Below are 17,052 nucleotides of genomic sequence, written 5' to 3' on the forward strand. Positions count from 1 at the left end.
GGGGGGGGGGGGGCGGCTCAGCCCAGCCACTCCTCAGTGGACCTTCGCTCATGCGACTAAAATCTCCTTTGCATCTGTCTGTGTGGTTCTGGCTCCCCTGTGGGAATGGAAAGTTGCCAAACTCGGTTTCCTCCTCTTTCAAAGAGCTTCCTCTCGTTCCTCCTAAAAGTGTCACCTCTGCTAGGAGCTGCTTCTTCTGTTAAGCATTCCGGCCCCTGATGCTGGTGAGGACATGTTCCCCTCCTCAATGCTGGTGAGAGCGCGTTGATTTCAATCATGTGCCTCTCCGCTTTTGCCATCTCAGACTTAGTTAAGCAGCATCCTCACTTCCTACAGCTCTTCCTCTGCTCAAAGTCAGAGAAGAGCAAGCTAAGCATTTAGTTCTAGCACCTTCTAGCCACGTGCTGTCTACATGTCTAGTTCCTGAATCTGAAACGGGCTAGACAGTAGTGCGAGGTTTGGCAAAATAATGAAGAACCCTCTCTCTTAAATGAGAGGATAGGACCTGGTGGGCGCCCCAAAGTCAGTTTACAGGGGAAATGATGAATCCAAGCAGGGTGGAAACCAGCCAGGACAGGAAAAGACTGCTGAAAGATCTAGAACATCTGTGTTCTGGGATCCTGTTATAGGAAGCACGTTTACCTTTTACATTTACATTTATTGGTTTGATTGGTTGTCTGTCTGTCTGTCTGTCTATCTATGATGATTCCTCTCCCAGCCCTATAGCCAGATCTGCTGCCCTGAACCTAGCCTCCCTCAACCATAGGGCCTCCAGCTTGGCCTCATGGTGAAATACGCGTCTAGCCCTGAAGAGGGCGCCCTTCTGGAGTCTGCCTCTCCCTGGCTATAGTCAGCTCTGCCATTGTTGCCTCTGAACTGCTACCCTTGGCTGGAAAACCCTGCTAGATGTCATGTTAAAATTGTTGGAAAGCTGCTTGGGCTACTTGCGGATGTGGTGGAAGGGCTATAAATGACGTCAGCTTTACGACTGGCAAACACCACATCTGGGGAAGAGCGAAGAGTCACGGTCTCACAGGCCCCCATCAACTAGCTAGACACACAGGCCAATTAGGGCCCCTCCTCAAGGCTGACCAGGGGTGTGGCTGCTGCAACCCTGGAGCTCCCCTACCTCAGCTCCCAGAGCCCCTGCAGGTGGTATCTGCCCAGATTTCCAAACCCTCTGTGGATTGAAGCAGGGATTTCCTCATCCCCTGATTACTATTCCAGACGCTTTCTGTGAGCTGGGCTGGGCTCTGGGCCCTATTAGTGGGTCTGTGGTCTCTCCTTCATAGTTTCCCCAGAGAGCAGTGATGTCCACAAGATGGGCGTCGGGTCTCCAGGATGGAGGGGCCTCTCATCAACTTCACAACAACAGGAACTGAGCAGTTTTGAAACTCCAGCTGCTTGCAAGTGCCTGGTGCTGGCCTACTCCCTAACCAGAACATTTGCTTTTCTTATCAGCCCCACAGCTAATCAGACATGGTGCCTGTAGGAGATGGCCCTGGGCAGGGGACTGGGCCTGGCCTGCCCTCCCGGGGCCAGCCCTTCTTTACCCAGTGTTGCCCAGTATTCTACCCTTCACCCACCTTTTCTACCTGACTATACTTCCTTAAGCTTTCCTTATGTCTCTTGCTATTTTATTGAGTTTTTTAAAAAAGAAGGGAGGGGCAAGGGAAAGAGGGGACAAGCGTGATGGTACACACCTATAATTCAAGCCCTAAAATAAGATAATTGATATGAACTTGGGGCCAGCCTGGGATACATAATGACAACTTTAAGCAAGGAGAAAGAGCTGGGGACATAACTCAGTAGTTTAGATCCAGTAACGCTCTTCCAGAGAACTCAAGTTCAGTTGCCAGCATTTGTAGTCACACGCACACGCGCGCGCGCGCGCGCGCGCACACACACACACACACACACACACACACACACACACACAAACACACACATCTTTTAATTTAGAAGAATAAAAAAGAGAAAAAGAAGTTGAGAGGCCCAATCTTGGGGGAAGATATCGGGAACTTGGAGTCCCCTCATAAACTTGCTTTGACAAACAAGAAGCAAAGTTGCCCCCTACACAATGAGGAGTCGGTGCCCGGGCAAAGCCCATCTTTGGTCAGTTGCCTGCCCTGCCTTGATTCAGTCAAGGAAAGTACCTGGCACACAGCAGAGCCCTCTCCAGCCTTCCAGCCTTGAACGTCAGCAGGAATGAGCTTGTATGTGGATCTGAGTGTACCCCGAGGTGCCCTAGGTGGCCACAAACACTTTTATGGGTCCCAGGCAAGGGTAGTTTCCTAGTTGCAATATGATTCACTCTTGAGTTTTAGAACAGGAATGTAAGGTCACAAGTATGTTGCCGGCGTGTGCTGTGTTTTTATGACTCTGGATGCGTTGAGGATTAAGAGGGTAGTTTATTCTCTAAGGTGGTTTTTATGAGTTTCAATGAGCTACCTTTGCAATTCAGAAATCTGTTAAGGTTCCGGTGAAGTTTCAGAAGTAAATGTATTCCTGTAATTAAAGCAAAGGGTTGGGTTTTTTGGTTTTGTGGGGTTTTTTTTGTTGTTGTTGTTTTTTTGGGGTTTTTTTTTTGTTTTGTTTTGTTTTGTTTTTGCTACTGTTTAGTTGTTGTAGCATGGATTGTCATTGCTCTTCCTTCATCTCATCCTTCCTTCTTTCAGCCTAGAGAAGAGCATCAGAAAGGACTGGAAGCATTTATTGTAGGTAGAAGGAAGACAGTTGGCTGTATGAAGGACTGGAAGTGGGCTGGGATTCGACAGAGTTATAGAGAGTGCTGGCCTGGCTTCAATCCCAGAATTGAATAAACCAAGGGTGGTGTCACACTCCTATAACACCAGCACTTGTGGGGGGAAGGCAGGAGGATCAAGAGTTCAAGACTAGCCGGGGCTACACAGTGAATTCTAGGCTAACCTGGACTACTTGAGACTCAGGAACCAGAGAGCCAGAAGTAGCAGGTTTCTCATTCTCACCTTGTGCTCTAAGGACAGACAAACCTTTGAGTGTCGTGTGGAGTTTCTTTGTGGTGTGGACCCCAGCTTTTGGACTGTGTGATGGCACAGGAGAGGGGGCACTGGTAGGCATCTTTGCGATGTTATTGAGGAGGTTGTCTGCCTTTGCTTAAAATGACTCCTCCAAAGACTCTGAACACAGAAAGAGGAAAGTTGAGTCTATCCTGCATGTGTGTCCCTATAAACATCTAATGAGCATCTTTCTTTATTCTGTTACAAGGCAGAGAGCTCTGCCTTCAGCAGGATAGTGACCCCCCCCCCCGGGGGACTACAATGCTGGATTTGCAGTCCATACCGTAATGTCCCTTTATGCGGGTGCTAGAGCCCAAGCTCAGGTCCTCATCTTTGCAGAGCGAGCACTTTACCCACTGAGCTGTTCCTTAGCCCCTTTTTGGGTTTGGAGATAATGGGATCCAACTGACCTCAAACTCCACATATGGACTAGGTTGGCCTCGAACTCCTGATCCTTCTGCCTCTACCTTCTGAGTGCTGGGATTTCAGGTGTGCGCCACTTTGCAAATCAATCTAACTAGATATCTTTGAATTATACCAAAGCCTTTGGAGAAATTATCTTGTTATCTTAGAAAAATACCCAGACTGCTTAATGAAGACTCTGAGCCCTGGCTGGGCATTGGGAAATGAGTTTTGCAGAAAGCATCAGGTGAGAGCAGAAGTTGCTCCTGGCTGTGAGCTGTGCGGGGTCTGACCATGTCTCTTCGCCCCAGCAGACTCACCAGTGGCGGCTGCAGTGGTGTCTCACTTCAACAAGTGCCCGGATTCCCACACTCAGTACTGCTTCCATGGAACCTGCAGGTTTTTGGTGCAGGAAGAGAAGCCAGCATGTGTGTAAGTACCCCCTCGTGTTAGGGGAGAGGAGGGATGGTCAGGCATCCAATTAACAGAATGTTTGCTTCTATACGACTGGCTATCAATCTGAGACCCAGAGGGCTGAGGAAGTTTTAAGGATGAGAACTGCCAACCAGATGTCCAGGGTAAAAGAGGAGTCCCAGGATGCTGGCGCTGGGATCTGATTTTAATAGCAAACTGACTAGAGTTTAGTTTTGTACTTAGAGTTCCTGGAGGAAAACATTGACCTGGGTACCTGAACCTCTGTAATGAGGCTTCCATGCACCCGGCACTTTGTATCCAGCCTGTTCAATAGCTGGAAGGGCATGCAAAGGGTCACGTCACACCCTGGTGGCTCCCAACTCCCGGGTGCCTCACAAAGCACTGCCAAGCACCATGCGGGCACTGAACCTCCCTAGCACATGACACACACGAGCCAACGGCAGGGGCCGGGGAGATGGTTCAGAGGGTAAGGCACTTGCCACGCAAGCCTGATGGCCTGAGTTCAGATCCCACATAAATAGCCAGCGCAGTAGGGCACATGTCTGTAATCCAGTGCACCTCTACCAGGAGATGGGGTCAGAGACAGGAGAATTGCCAGAAGCTCAGTGTCCAGCTAGCCCGGTGTATGCAACAACAAACAAGAAAGACCTGTCTCAAACAAGCTAGAATCGAACACTCAAGGTCTCTCTATGACCTCCACATGTGCATCAAACATGTGTGTCTGGGCACATGTGCGCGCACACACACACATACACCCACACACACACACACACACACACACACACACGTGCGCGTGCACACATGAACACAATCTTGCGTGCACATACATCCACACATAAATGAAAAAGAGCCAGTGGTAGTTGCAGAGTTAGTCAGTGGAGTTAGGGAAGAAAGGCCCTGGAGGAGAGCCACCAGCAGATATGGGTCTGACCCAGTGGACAAGCAGAAAGGTGGGCAGTCCCTGGTGCCAAGGGCTGCTGCAGGTCAGAACCCACAGTAGGTCGGCAGAAGATGCAACTGGAGAGCAGGGTCCACTAAGAGGGAGCCTTTACCCTCTGGACAATGGGAGCCACGGAAGTTCACAAAGAGGTGTCTGCAGATGGTCATTGTCTGTTGTGACTGTGACAAAATGAACTTATGTAAATAGACCACTCATAAAATTCACCTCAAGTCATCAAGCTTCCCATTTCTAAGGATCGTTTGGGCATTTTACTCTGGCAGGTGAACCCTCCCCCAGTCATACTGACTCTTCACAAGCCTTCTTTCTGTGGGGCCATGGCTGAGGATAGGACTCTGCCAACCTGGGACAGCCGAAGCCACGGAAAACAGCAACCACCTTCTTCTCTCTGTTTCCCTCCTGGATCTTGGGGGTCCAGGGGCAGTATTTTAGCCTGTGGGCATGTTTAACATGATAGATGACGCTCTGTGTTCTTCTCTAGTGACCCTAAGTCCTTGTGTGCATCTCAGAAGTTAGGCTTCACATTTCCCAACAGGTATTCAGCTTCTCTTGACTCAACAGGAGACACAGTGTTGGCCTGATCACCCCCACCACCACCACCATGGGTGTATCTACACACTACCCCCCCACCCCACCATGGGTGTATCTACACACTACCCCCCCACCCCACCATGGGTGGACCTACACACTACCCCACCACCCCACCATGGGTGGACCTACACACTACACCCCCCACCCCACCATGGACCTACACACTACCCAGACTGGGGTGTCCTTTCCAGCTCTCTGGTTCCCACCTTCTCCCAGCATAGCCTGACACCAAAATGCTGGTGCCCGCCGCCTACTGCCATCACTACTCACTTACAGTCACTCACTGGTCGCCATTCATGTGACCCCCTGAGTGTTGTGAGTGAGTGGCCCCTAGTCCTTAGAGGGCCCTTTTAGCCTCAGAGACTGTGGGGACTGTGGGGGCTGTGGGGGCTGGACCCTCTCCTCTGCACAGCACTCTGGGGTCACAGAGCCAGTGTCTCTGAGCAAGGCATGTTGTCTGACCTGGAGACAGACTGGGCAAGGTTTGCTTCTCTACCCCTTCTGATGCATCAGCTCTGGGAGACAGGACCACACCTTATACCTTCTTTATATTTATAGTAACCAGAAGAATGTTCTAGCTACCAAATTCCCACCAGACCAGAAATTCCGAGTCTCTGCAGGGAAAGCCAGAACATTCTGTTCCTGCTCTTAAGAACTGCCCAGCTTGGAGGAGCTGACACACACAACATTCTGGTCAATAAAACTGACATACCTGAGGTAGGGCCCCATCTGTCAGGGACTCATAAAGAAGCCCCAGCAAGCTGAGAATATGGTGCAGAGGCGGGCACTACTTCTTAGTACACACTCCAAGAAGAATAAAGTCATTAGGTTCCCAGAAAATCTAAAGCAACATTTCATACTCTAAAACTAAGAATTAAAAAGACACTAGTCAGACATCTCAAAAATTATCCTCTAATGGGCTTGTTTCAGACGAGCCCAAGATTGCTTATCTGAACATCGTAGAAATCTCCATAAATTTTAGTCATTTATACATGCACACACGCATGCATACATGCACCCATGCATTTCCCTTTTATCTGCCTGCAGTCCAGCACCATGGCAGGAAGATAAGCAGGGAATGGAAAACTATGGAGACGTAAGGTCAGGGGTCACCCTTGTACCAAGGTGGCACAGGCAGGTGGTGGGTCTGCTGATGGAAGGAGGCAGAATCCACTCAGGTGACCAGTGTAAGGAACCACGGGAGACTGTTTAAAGTTTCCCACCTGTCCTGAATGTCCCTGGGGACTGAAGACCCTGCCACCCAAGAGAAACACATCTCTGTCACTCAAAGAAAACAGTTTCCAATGCCCTGGCTAGAGAGCTGGCCACAATGCATGCCAGTGAGACTGAACAGCCAGAGACCTAGAGAGAGCAGACCATGAGCACCATTCCAGCACAGGCAAGCAGTCCTACCGCCACAGAGATCAGATCCAGATGGCGGATTTGCTCTTGGCATAGGAACCCCACAGGCATCTCCATCAGCCTCTGAACACAGAGTTGGGAAGCAAGGTAGTATGACATACCAGCGGGGTGTAGCATGACATTCCCCAGGTGGCAGGACTAGAGAGAATTGTGCCTTGGTTTTGTCTTGCCCGACCTCCACCCAAAGCAGACAGTGCGGGTCTCTTACGATCTGGGGGGGGCAGGGGTCAGACAGACATGAATGCCCCATATATGTGACCTGGCCCCATTCAACCTCAGTTTCCCTGTGTGTAGCTGAAGGGACCAAGACATCAAGGGAGCTCAGTGAGGACTCTGAAGGGATTGCTGCTGTGCCTCTGGACATGCGCAGTGATCCATATCCATTGATTTTAATTAAATAGGGTTTAGTTTTCAGGTCCTCAGCCTGCATTTTAAGCTCTGAACACTGGGAGGAGGTGGCAGGGGGTGAGTTCTGTCATCATCACTGAAAAACTCTAGGCCATGTCCCAAGAGGCCCTTCTCTCTGAGCTAAAGAGGAAACCCTGGCCTCCCAGCTCCATGAGGATAGTAGAATGGGGTGGATCCAGTTCTTTTTGTTATTTCAGAGCTAGGAATGGAACCCAGGGCTAAAGGAGTGCTCTCTACCACTGAACCACACCCAGCCCTGAATCCAGGTCTTGATTCAGGTGAGCCCAGTTCTCATTCCACCAGTCCAGGGAGTCTGCTCCCAGCCCAGCCCCGTGGTATGGTGCGTGCTAAGCACAAGCTGATACAAAATGTGAGCAGAGACAGTTTCACTCTGGTCCTCGACCTCAGATCCCCATGCTGCCAGGCAAGCCCTTTCCAACTGGCCTGCCTTTGCTTACCAATATGCACAAGGCTCCTTTATCGACCTCGACTGTGAGGTGGCTCTCACGTCCACTGCGTTTTCAAGATGCAGAGTGTGTGGTAAAGAGCAGTTACTGGCTCAAAGCTACATAGACAGGAAGTGAAGAAATGGCTTTGAACACAGACCAATTTGGCTACAGAGCCTGTGCCAAGTTGTGTTCCTTTGAGCTCTGTCCTGAGGATATAATCTGAAATACAAAGTATCATTGAGTACAGAGATATTGTCCAACCTTGGTTAGCATCTCACACCGGGCACCATCTGGATAGCAAGAGTTTGGTGACACTAGGTGCAGAAGTCAATGTGCTCCATTTAATGTGGGTTGGCAGAGGGGTTTTGCTTTCTGCTTTTCTTATGTGTGTTGCTGGGAATCGAACCTGGGGCTTTGTGTATGCTAGACAAGCACTGTTGCTCTGAGCTACATTCTCAGTCCAGCAAACCTGAGTTTGTTGGTTGAGGTTTCTTTTTTTTTTAACTCGGTTTTTTTATTGTTTGTCTCTTTTAAAACTGTTTTGCATTTTCTTACATTTATGTAATAAATTTTAGTCATCTGTACATGCATGCATGCATGCATACACACACACGTGCATTTCCCTTTTATCTGCCTGCTAGAGGTAGAAGCGGCATCAGAGTGAGGGTGTGACTCATCTGTGGCCAGGTGAGGTGACACTCCTCCCTCCTTGTGTCACTTGTGCTTAAAATAATCAGCATAATTAAGTCTAATATTAGAAGACTGGGAATTAAAGAAAAGACAAGATGTCACTTCTTGTCTTTGGCCCGCTTGTGAGGAACTAACTGCTGAGAAGGAGGGCATTTTGTAGGTCAAGGCCAGCCCCCAGGAACAAGGAGGCTGAGAAGGGAGGGTGGGCACTGGTAGAGCTGCAGGTGTTCAGTGGTGGACGGGGTCCGGGAGGCCCCGAGTGAGCAAGCCATGGAAGAGTAAACAGGCTGGTGTGTAGGTGAATGTAAGAAAGCACGTAGTTTTTTGAGAATGTGGTCTATGGTAGAATGTGCCATGTTGGTAGAGTGAGGAATTGTGTTCCAGGTGAGAGGTGCCGGACTTGAGATGTCCAAGCATCTATGTGTGGCCACCCGTGCATACATCTACCCCGGGGCTAGTAGGGACGATGTGGACCACTCGAACTGGCAGGATGCTAGGGGAGTAGATTAAGACCCTGAATCAAAGAGATGTCAAATATCACAGAAAAGGTACCTATAACTCGGGTGGCATCTGGAAGGTAGGGACATCTGGGCCCAGAGTCAGAACATGACAATGGGCTGAGAGAACCTGTCTCACTCGTCTAGACACAAACAACTCAGGCCCTGTGTAGCCCAAGCCAACAGCTGATCCCCAACCCGCCCTGGGTTCTGTCCCACTGTTGCCATTCCCCATCTGCCCTCAGGGGAGAGGCTGGTGTGTACCCAATGAGCTGGGTCTCCTCTCTACCTCCCCTGGGAAGGTCGGTGTAGACGGCCTGACTGTCAGACATTCTTTTATTTCTCTGTTATCCCGGCCTGGCTTTCTTAATTCCCACAAGGACACGAGCCCTGTAGACAACACTTTTAACTTTTCATCTTTTCCAGTCTCTCAAGTTAAGAGGCTAGGCCGTAATAAGCCTACCAGCGTGGCAAAGGAGAGGGAGCCGGATCCCAGATGTGGACTCGGTACAAATGTCCTTCAAGTCCCGAGAGCAGCAGGGGTAGGGATAGCAGGTGACCTTACTTTTTTATGACAAGATTGAATGAGAGAACACACCAAGCATCAGAGAACCCCAACCAAAGAACAAGCAGCCAAGCTCTGTGGCACACAACCGCTGTCATCCAGACATTTGTGGCACACTGCTGTCATCCAGACATTTGTGGCACACTGCTGTCATCCAGACGTCCGGAAGCTGAGGCAGGAAGATCATGAGTTTGAGGTAGCCAAGGCTACATAGCCAGTCTCAAAAACAAAACAACAATAAAACTTAAGTGCCTGAGTTTTAACTAAAAATCACCCCTGGATGAGTGCGGGGAGGCTGTGTACCCTTGCGTCTGTAGCTTCTACAGAAATGGTCAGCATCTTCTGGTTACCACTGACCTTGAACCCCTGGACCACCTGTCCCTCATCATCCAAACGCTGATGTTGGCCCTGGACAAATGCCATGATCTGAGAGAGTATACCCTGTTTATCCCGTAGCTTCATGAGCTTCTCTGGGAGCTGAGAGGACACGGGGAGCCTACCTAGAATGGCAGTGGAGCCAGCCCAGCACAGTGGCTGGTGCCCAGTAGGGCCTTTACCCAAGATCCTTTCTGTGTTTTGTTCTTTAGAGCCCTCCTTTTTTCTTCCATTAATTAATTAATTTATTCATTTTATATCCAATTGCTGTCCCCCCTCCTCCTGGTCCTCCCTTAACCCAGTCCCTCCTCTCCCCAGTCCCCCTCCCCTTCTCCTCTGAGAGGGTGGAATGGCCCCTGGGTAGCAATCTATATAACCCCATAACTGAGGAGCCAGTCTTGCCATTTAGGTAAACTCCAGAGACAGCAAGAAGCATTGTCTCCAAAATAAGGCAAAGGATGACACAGAAAGATACTCAACATTAACTTCTGACCTTCACAGATATGCAGATGCCCATGCACCTGTACCAGCACACACACACACACACACACACACACACACACAAACATAGCACACACAGGGTAATGATAACCAGGAGTTTCATCACCTATCAAAATGGAGTTCTTGTCATCAGTGCTGCTATTAGCACTCCAGGCTTAGCATTAGGACAATGATCACAAAAGCACCCTGGGTAAAGCAGAGGATCAGTTTCCCCTCCCCTCAGCAAGCGGCACCTTGGCAGGAGAGTAGACTTACTGGGCCACCCCTGTGTCTCCAATCACAAAGGATGCCTCTGCCCTTTGGGGCTTGTGAAATGCCCCAGATCCTTCTAACCCAGCCTGGGAAAGGAGCCCTCGGTCAAGAGCAAGCTAACATTCTTTTCTCCCACAGCTGCCACTCTGGGTACGTGGGTGTTCGCTGTGAGCATGCAGACCTCCTGGCTGTGGTGGCTGCCAGCCAGAAGAAGCAGGCCATCACCGCCCTGGTGGTGGTCTCCATTGTGGCCCTGGCTGTCCTCATTATCACCTGTGTGCTGATCCAGTGAGTATCTGTCACCCCTGCATCTGAAGTATGGCCGCACAAAAGAGCCATCAGCTTGCCGTTGTGACGTGAGAGGACAGTGACTGTCTCTCCACATAGTGTCAGGCAAGCTGTGTGAATGCTGGGTACGGGGTGGTTGCTAGCAGTGGTTCTGAGCTCTTCTAGAAGTCATGTCAAATCGAAGGCATGTCCCACCACTGCCCTCGAATCCAGCATCTTCCGAAAACATATGATCCGGGAAGGCGCTCCAAAGAGAGCTAGAAATGGCTGCCAGCCCCCTTGGACCACAGCAAAAGTGCTTCCTCCTTGCAGAAAGCACTTGACACATTCTAAAGTTACACCAGACGCTCCGATGCTGACATCAGCCCCCACATGGCCCTCCCTCTTTCTCCTCCACCACCCTCTCACCCCCCGAATCTCATCCTTCAGGAAGCTGAGCTGAGCCCCAGGTCAAGGGAGACTACAGGAGTATCTCAGTCTATTAGCTTGCCCGTAGCTGCCCACTGGCCTGAACAGTACAACCAAGCCCCTGGAAATACAATGCTGTATTCCCAGCAGCAGATGCCAAGCCAGGCTTACTCCTTGTGATGGTTAAATCTAAGTGAAAGGGCTCCGAAGGTGTTCCCTAGTTTGAATGTCACAGGGCACACTCCATGAGTTAAAGGCAGCCTATCAATACAGTTCACTCAAGGCTGGGGCTGCAGAATGCACAAAGGCTAATTCAGTGAGGCCAGGTGTGAAAGGCTTTTATCCTTCAAGGCTGACCAGATTGCACACAGAGCGGTAAGAGGCACTTCTCTGGTGAGTTGCTTCTGTTGGGACATCTGAGGCACAAGCCCAGTGACACTCCTGGATGAAGGACCATCTCCTGAAGCACCATGACTTCCAGCCCTAGGGTCTGCTCTCCTAGTCGTATCTGTTGTAAGGCCATTGCCATACTGGCAGAACTTCTCAGCTGGCCCTTTATAGAGACTGACTTGTCCCCTCCGCTAGCCAGGGAATCTGGAGCCAGGTGACCCAGGGAGACTAGAGCAGAGCTAAAGCAATAGTGCTGACGCTTTACAACAGCCAACAGATACTTTGTGGCTGGTCGGGATCTGTCCAAGGCCTCAGTGTCCTGAGGTGGCTGATGCTTTGTAAGCCTGAGTGGGTACCCAGGGCTACCAGCTGGGCTCTCCTGCCAGGCAGGTGCAGCTCAGCCTGTTCCTTCTGTCACCAGCTGCTGTCATCTCCGCAAACACTGTGAGTGGTGCCGTGCCCTCGTCTGCAGACACGAGAAGCCTAGCGCCCTCCTGAAGGGAAGGACTGCTTGCTGCCACTCTGAGACAGGTAAGGGTCACTTCCATCATCCTTTTCTCTCTGGGGAGAGACTACTGACTGGAGAGAATAGCCACCATTTTCCACGTTGGCACAGAGGTGCTGAGACAAAACAGTGGTGGGGTGGCATGAGGGACTGTTTTCCCTGCCACTCCTTACATGACAACTGGCCACCAGTCTGGTTGGACTGCAAGCCCTCCTGACAGAAATATCTCCCCAACCTCCTCTCTACTATAGCTTATCTTTCTCTGCCACTGAAACATACACACACAGACACAGACACACATACAAATACACACACACAGACACACACACAGACACACCAGACACGCACAAATACACACACACAGACACACACACAAATACACACAGAGAGAGACATACACACACACAGAGACACACACACAGAGGCGCACACTATGGAACTCATATTTGATCACTGAAAGCAAAGTTTCAGAAGCTGATGCCCCTGAAACTGACTTGGAACTGGGCCTGGATGCTCAGAGAAGCCAGTGACATTCACTGATCTTGCCTCAAATCTCTGTCCCAAGCTTGTCTCCCCAGCATGGCTCGGGCCCACATTACTTATCCTGTTTTTTCTTGTCTGCCAGTGGTCTGAAGATCTCAGAAGAAGGAATTTGGCCAGGCGGCCTATGACAGCCCAACCGCGGAAAGGCATCTCAAGACAGCACCACCGGCAGTGCCCATGCTGGGAGACCTTCCCCCATCAGTGCACAACCGCCTGGGCAGCCTTCTGTCCTTTGAGAGTCTTCAAAACTGTGTGATAAAACTGCCTGCTGGGCTCTCTCAGTGCACCTAGAGAAGAGGCCAGTAGACCACATTTTAAAGACAAGTTGAACAAGAACCTCAAATGGCTGGCCTTCTTGCTAACACACACCAAGAATGAACTTGGGTTGGTATCTCCTGACAGCCATGGATTCCAGACTGTTTCTTTTCCGTGGGCCATCTACCCCCACACACAGAGACTCCATGGTGGGTGTACAAAATGGACAAGGGGAAACATCTAGTATTCTTTGAAGACACTGTGGCCTCCCATGAACCCTAACAACTCCTCAAGCTGTTGTCAGGATGTATCTTATTTATTAGGTGGATAACGCGGTTTTATTTGTAATCTCTTTATGTCAATGTCAGGCATCCATGTTAGTGATACGTGAGTGACTGGCCGTGAAGTTACACCAAATAGAAATAAATGTCCAGCCACTTTGATAAAATAAGGCAGCAGGGAAGGCAGCCTCCAGGGGTCGTAGAGACAGAATTCAAATGCACATTCTGCTGAGAACCAAACTGCTATCCAGAGGTTGTGCCCGCTCAGACAGGAAAGTCCCTGGATACATGCTGTAGCAAAATTAGCAAGGCCAGTGGCAGAGAGGGTCCCCCTCATGGGGACAAGAGGACAAGAGAGCCTGTGTGGGCACCTAAGGAGGACGCACATTCCAACACTTGATTAAGTGGATTAGCGTCCTCGTGAGCCCAGCTCTAGCATTAGCAGTGAGCTGTGAGCCAAATCCATGAAGGCGACCAGCCCTTTACTGGCTTTTGCTTATTTTTAGAAGGAGAAATTTGCCTTTCCTATTTATTTTCAAGCATTAAGAGAAATAGCCCACTTGTTTTGTTTTGTTTTGTTTCCTCTTTCAGAATGTTGGCATTATTAACAAAATCGTTACCAAGCCTCTGCACACACACCCCTCCCCAGGGAAGGAGACGTGCTCCCCAAGTGAGTGCTCGAGGGTGCTCTGACCCATTGAGCTCACCCTCTTCCCTGGGCTGCTCGGGGCTGTCAGGAGACAGAGTGGCAGTAAATACATTCAGCTGCTTATTGAGGCCATTCTCCAACTCAGAAGTGAAAAGCCTGCCCGCCTCCGACCTCCAGAGCCTCTAACATAAGGCATTAGGAAAAGGGTATTTGACATACCAAGTTTGAAGCTTCTATCAGAAAGTTCTGCCTGTTCCTCATTCTTCTCCAGTCCACCTTTCTCTATGAATTTTTCTCTTCTCATATGAGCTAGGCATTGATCTTCCCCAGGTTCCAACCCAGGCACCCTTTGTTCACAATGCCTGAAGCCCCAAAAGAAAAAACTGGGCCTGTCCAATGCTGTCCTCTAACGACTTAGCTGACACAGCTCCAGGCAGAAGTCATCATTTTGTTATCATTATTATTTTGGTCTAATGTTTTATCTTGTTTTGTAAGACAAGCTTGGCCTTGAGGTTAAGATCCTCCTGCTTCAGCATCCTGAGAGCTGGGCTTGCAGGTGTGCACCACCACACCCAGCAGAGTCTCTGTGATTATTAAAGAAAATAGGTTAAGTTTGCTTTCCTTGGGTCATACATGTGGGTCAAGGCCATGTGTAGCCTGCTGCTCAGACACCAATCAACCTCACTGGGCTTTAGCCCTCTATTGACCCCCAGTTCTCTTAGTACTGAAGTTCTGCCTGAAGTACTGGCTCATGGGGGGGCCAACACAAATGGAGGCGCAGGGCTTGTTTTAATTTAGTTCACTCTGTTAGCTTCCGATGATGGGTCTTTTCTGGTCTGTTGGAGGTTCCTGGATGTCTGACTTCTCTTAAAGAGTTTGAACTGATATCAAAATATCAATGGGAACTTCTTCACTTAATATCCTGAAGATGTTGCCATCCAAGACTCAACAGAGGTGGGAGAAGTTAGCACAAAAACATGATGGTGAAGGCAGAGGACCTTGGGGGGACCTCAGTTTTAGTGCCTGAACATTCCGGTTCTCAGGTCTAGCCAGTCACAGCAGCCAGTATCATCCCAGTGCCTGTCCACAGATGCAGCTGGCTCAAATGTCTCCCAGAAGTGCCTTCCCATCAGACTGCCCTTTGCAGAGTCAGAAGCTGAGACTGGGTTGAGGCAAGTCCGGTTAGACATCGTCCCTGCCCCGACATATGACAGCTCTGCTTCTTTGGTGACTTTGATTTTGAAAGTCAGGCAAACGCTGTGTTCCTTCCTGTGCCATCTCACAGCACAGATGGGCCTGGTGAGCTCTACCAGCACCCTCCTGTCGGTTCACACTGGCCCTCTCTTGATATTTAGTACAGCTATTGAGTCAGGAGCACTCTTCAGCAGCCACCCGAGTCAGTGGGCAATACAGCTGATCCAGTGACTCATCCCCATTAAACGAACTGAAATTAATTCTAGAGACATTGAGGCAGCTCAGTTAGTAAAGGCACTTAACAAATCCCTGAGAACCTGAGTTCAATCCCCTGGGACCCATGTGGTGGAAGGAGAGAACCAGCTTGCCCAGGATGTCTTCTGATTTCAACATACATACAACACACATGCAGGGACATGCTTGTACACACACACACACACACACACACACACAATCTAATTTTTAAAAATAAAAATGAATTCTAGAAAGGTCTTCACACCTCTACCTGTAACTTTAAACACATCTTGGGACACGTTTTCTCCATGGAAAAGTACAACGGGGACTCAGTCCGAAAGATAGACTCCAGGTAGGCATACACAGAACCAATCCATGAGTCAGTTTGTCATCTGCCCCAGAAAAAAGTGGGAATAGTCCCAACGTCCCTTTTCTTCCCCCACCCCACCAAAAAAAGGAGGAAAAGAGGCATGATTGGTACCTACCCACCCATACTGGTGAGGGAAATGACTGTGTCCCCACGTCTTAGATGGTGGTGTTGCTCCCTACAAGTCCCTAAGCCAGGTTTGCTAGTGCCTGTGAGCCACTGGATGGACCAGCAACACTGCCTACAGGCCCCAGTCCTATGGTGAGTAATAAGCTTGTCTCTCTCCCAAGGCCAAGGGGAGGCCACACTAGATAACACATTTTTCACACAGGGTTTCACAGAACCCATGATTCCCCTGCCCCAGCCTACTGGGTTGCCGGTATGTGCTGCCATACCTGGCTTCTGTTTGTTTTTTAATGTTCTGGTGTAAGATGTATTCCCTGAAGCCATTGATCTATCTCAAAGACACAGTGTTGTACGCACACGTGTGCGCATGTACACACACAGGACTGGAAAGTAACTCTTCTCTACAGTGTAGTAAGTTTATTATAAGGAACCCGATGCTGTTTTTAGAACTCATCTTTCTGACTTCTGTATATGATGCACTGAAGGTTAATATGTAATGTTTTAATTTATTTTATGTGGTAAGTTAATTTTGGTTTCTGTAATGTATTAATGTGATTAGAAGCTTTTTTTCCTTAATATCTGAATTATATATACTTAAAGAGTAGTGAGGACTATAAGATGCCATTGTGTTTTTCAGAATGTGTAGTGTTACTCAGTTGTGTTGTACCTTGTTTGGATGGATGAAGGAATGAACTCTTTTTTTTTTTCCTAAATGTCAAGACTGAAGTTTTTCTTTCATGGGGCTGGAACAAAATTTTCTCTGCAAATGTGAATGAGAAAAAAAAAGCCAATTTTTTTATCAGATTTATTTTTATTCTTAATTATGTGTATTTAAACATGTGTGTGCACCTGAAATACAGTTACTGTCAATGGCCAGAAGAGAGCATTGGATCCTCTGAATCTACTGTTAGAAGAGGCTGTGAGCAGCCTTACATAGGTGCTGAGAACCTAACTCAGGTCTTTAGAAAGAACAGTAAACAGTCTTAAACACGAAGCCACTCCTTGAGCTCTAGATGGATTGTTGTAGGGATCCTAAACTGTACCCTACCCCTGTCTGCCTAAGAAACGAAGTTCTTCCTACCATCTAGAGAAAAACTATCACTTCATCCTACGCAGGGAGCCAGAGTGGCATGCATGTAAGAATGCCTCTGGGTTATTTCCTGACAGCATTCATAGAAACCATGAGATTCAAAGGTAGACAGTGTGGATGGCTGTGTGTGCTATATATT

The 17,052-nt window shown here is 49.1% G+C and overlaps 1 protein-coding gene across 2 annotated transcripts in view; it reads left to right on the forward strand.

Moving 5' to 3' along the window:
* The window catches only part of Tgfa (transforming growth factor alpha), an 84,301-nt gene extending 67,602 nt beyond the window's left edge, over window positions 1-16,699 (forward strand). Inside the window, exons 3-6 of one of the 2 annotated variants that reach the window (XM_031382411.1) lie at window positions 3,752-3,872; window positions 10,722-10,871; window positions 12,091-12,200; window positions 12,800-16,699. In XM_031382411.1, coding sequence (XP_031238271.1) covers window positions 3,752-3,872; window positions 10,722-10,871; window positions 12,091-12,200; window positions 12,800-12,807 — 389 coding nt within the window. In that variant the 3' untranslated portion in view covers window positions 12,808-16,699. The remainder of the gene's footprint in view (window positions 1-3,751; window positions 3,873-10,721; window positions 10,872-12,090; window positions 12,201-12,799) is intronic. The other variant, XM_031382412.1, reaches the window with a different exon arrangement.
* Window positions 16,700-17,052: the final 353 nt, after the last annotated feature.

This window comes from Mastomys coucha, unplaced genomic scaffold (genome assembly GCF_008632895.1).
Source record: "Mastomys coucha isolate ucsf_1 unplaced genomic scaffold, UCSF_Mcou_1 pScaffold20, whole genome shotgun sequence".
Lineage (NCBI taxonomy): Eukaryota > Metazoa > Chordata > Mammalia > Rodentia > Muridae > Mastomys > Mastomys coucha.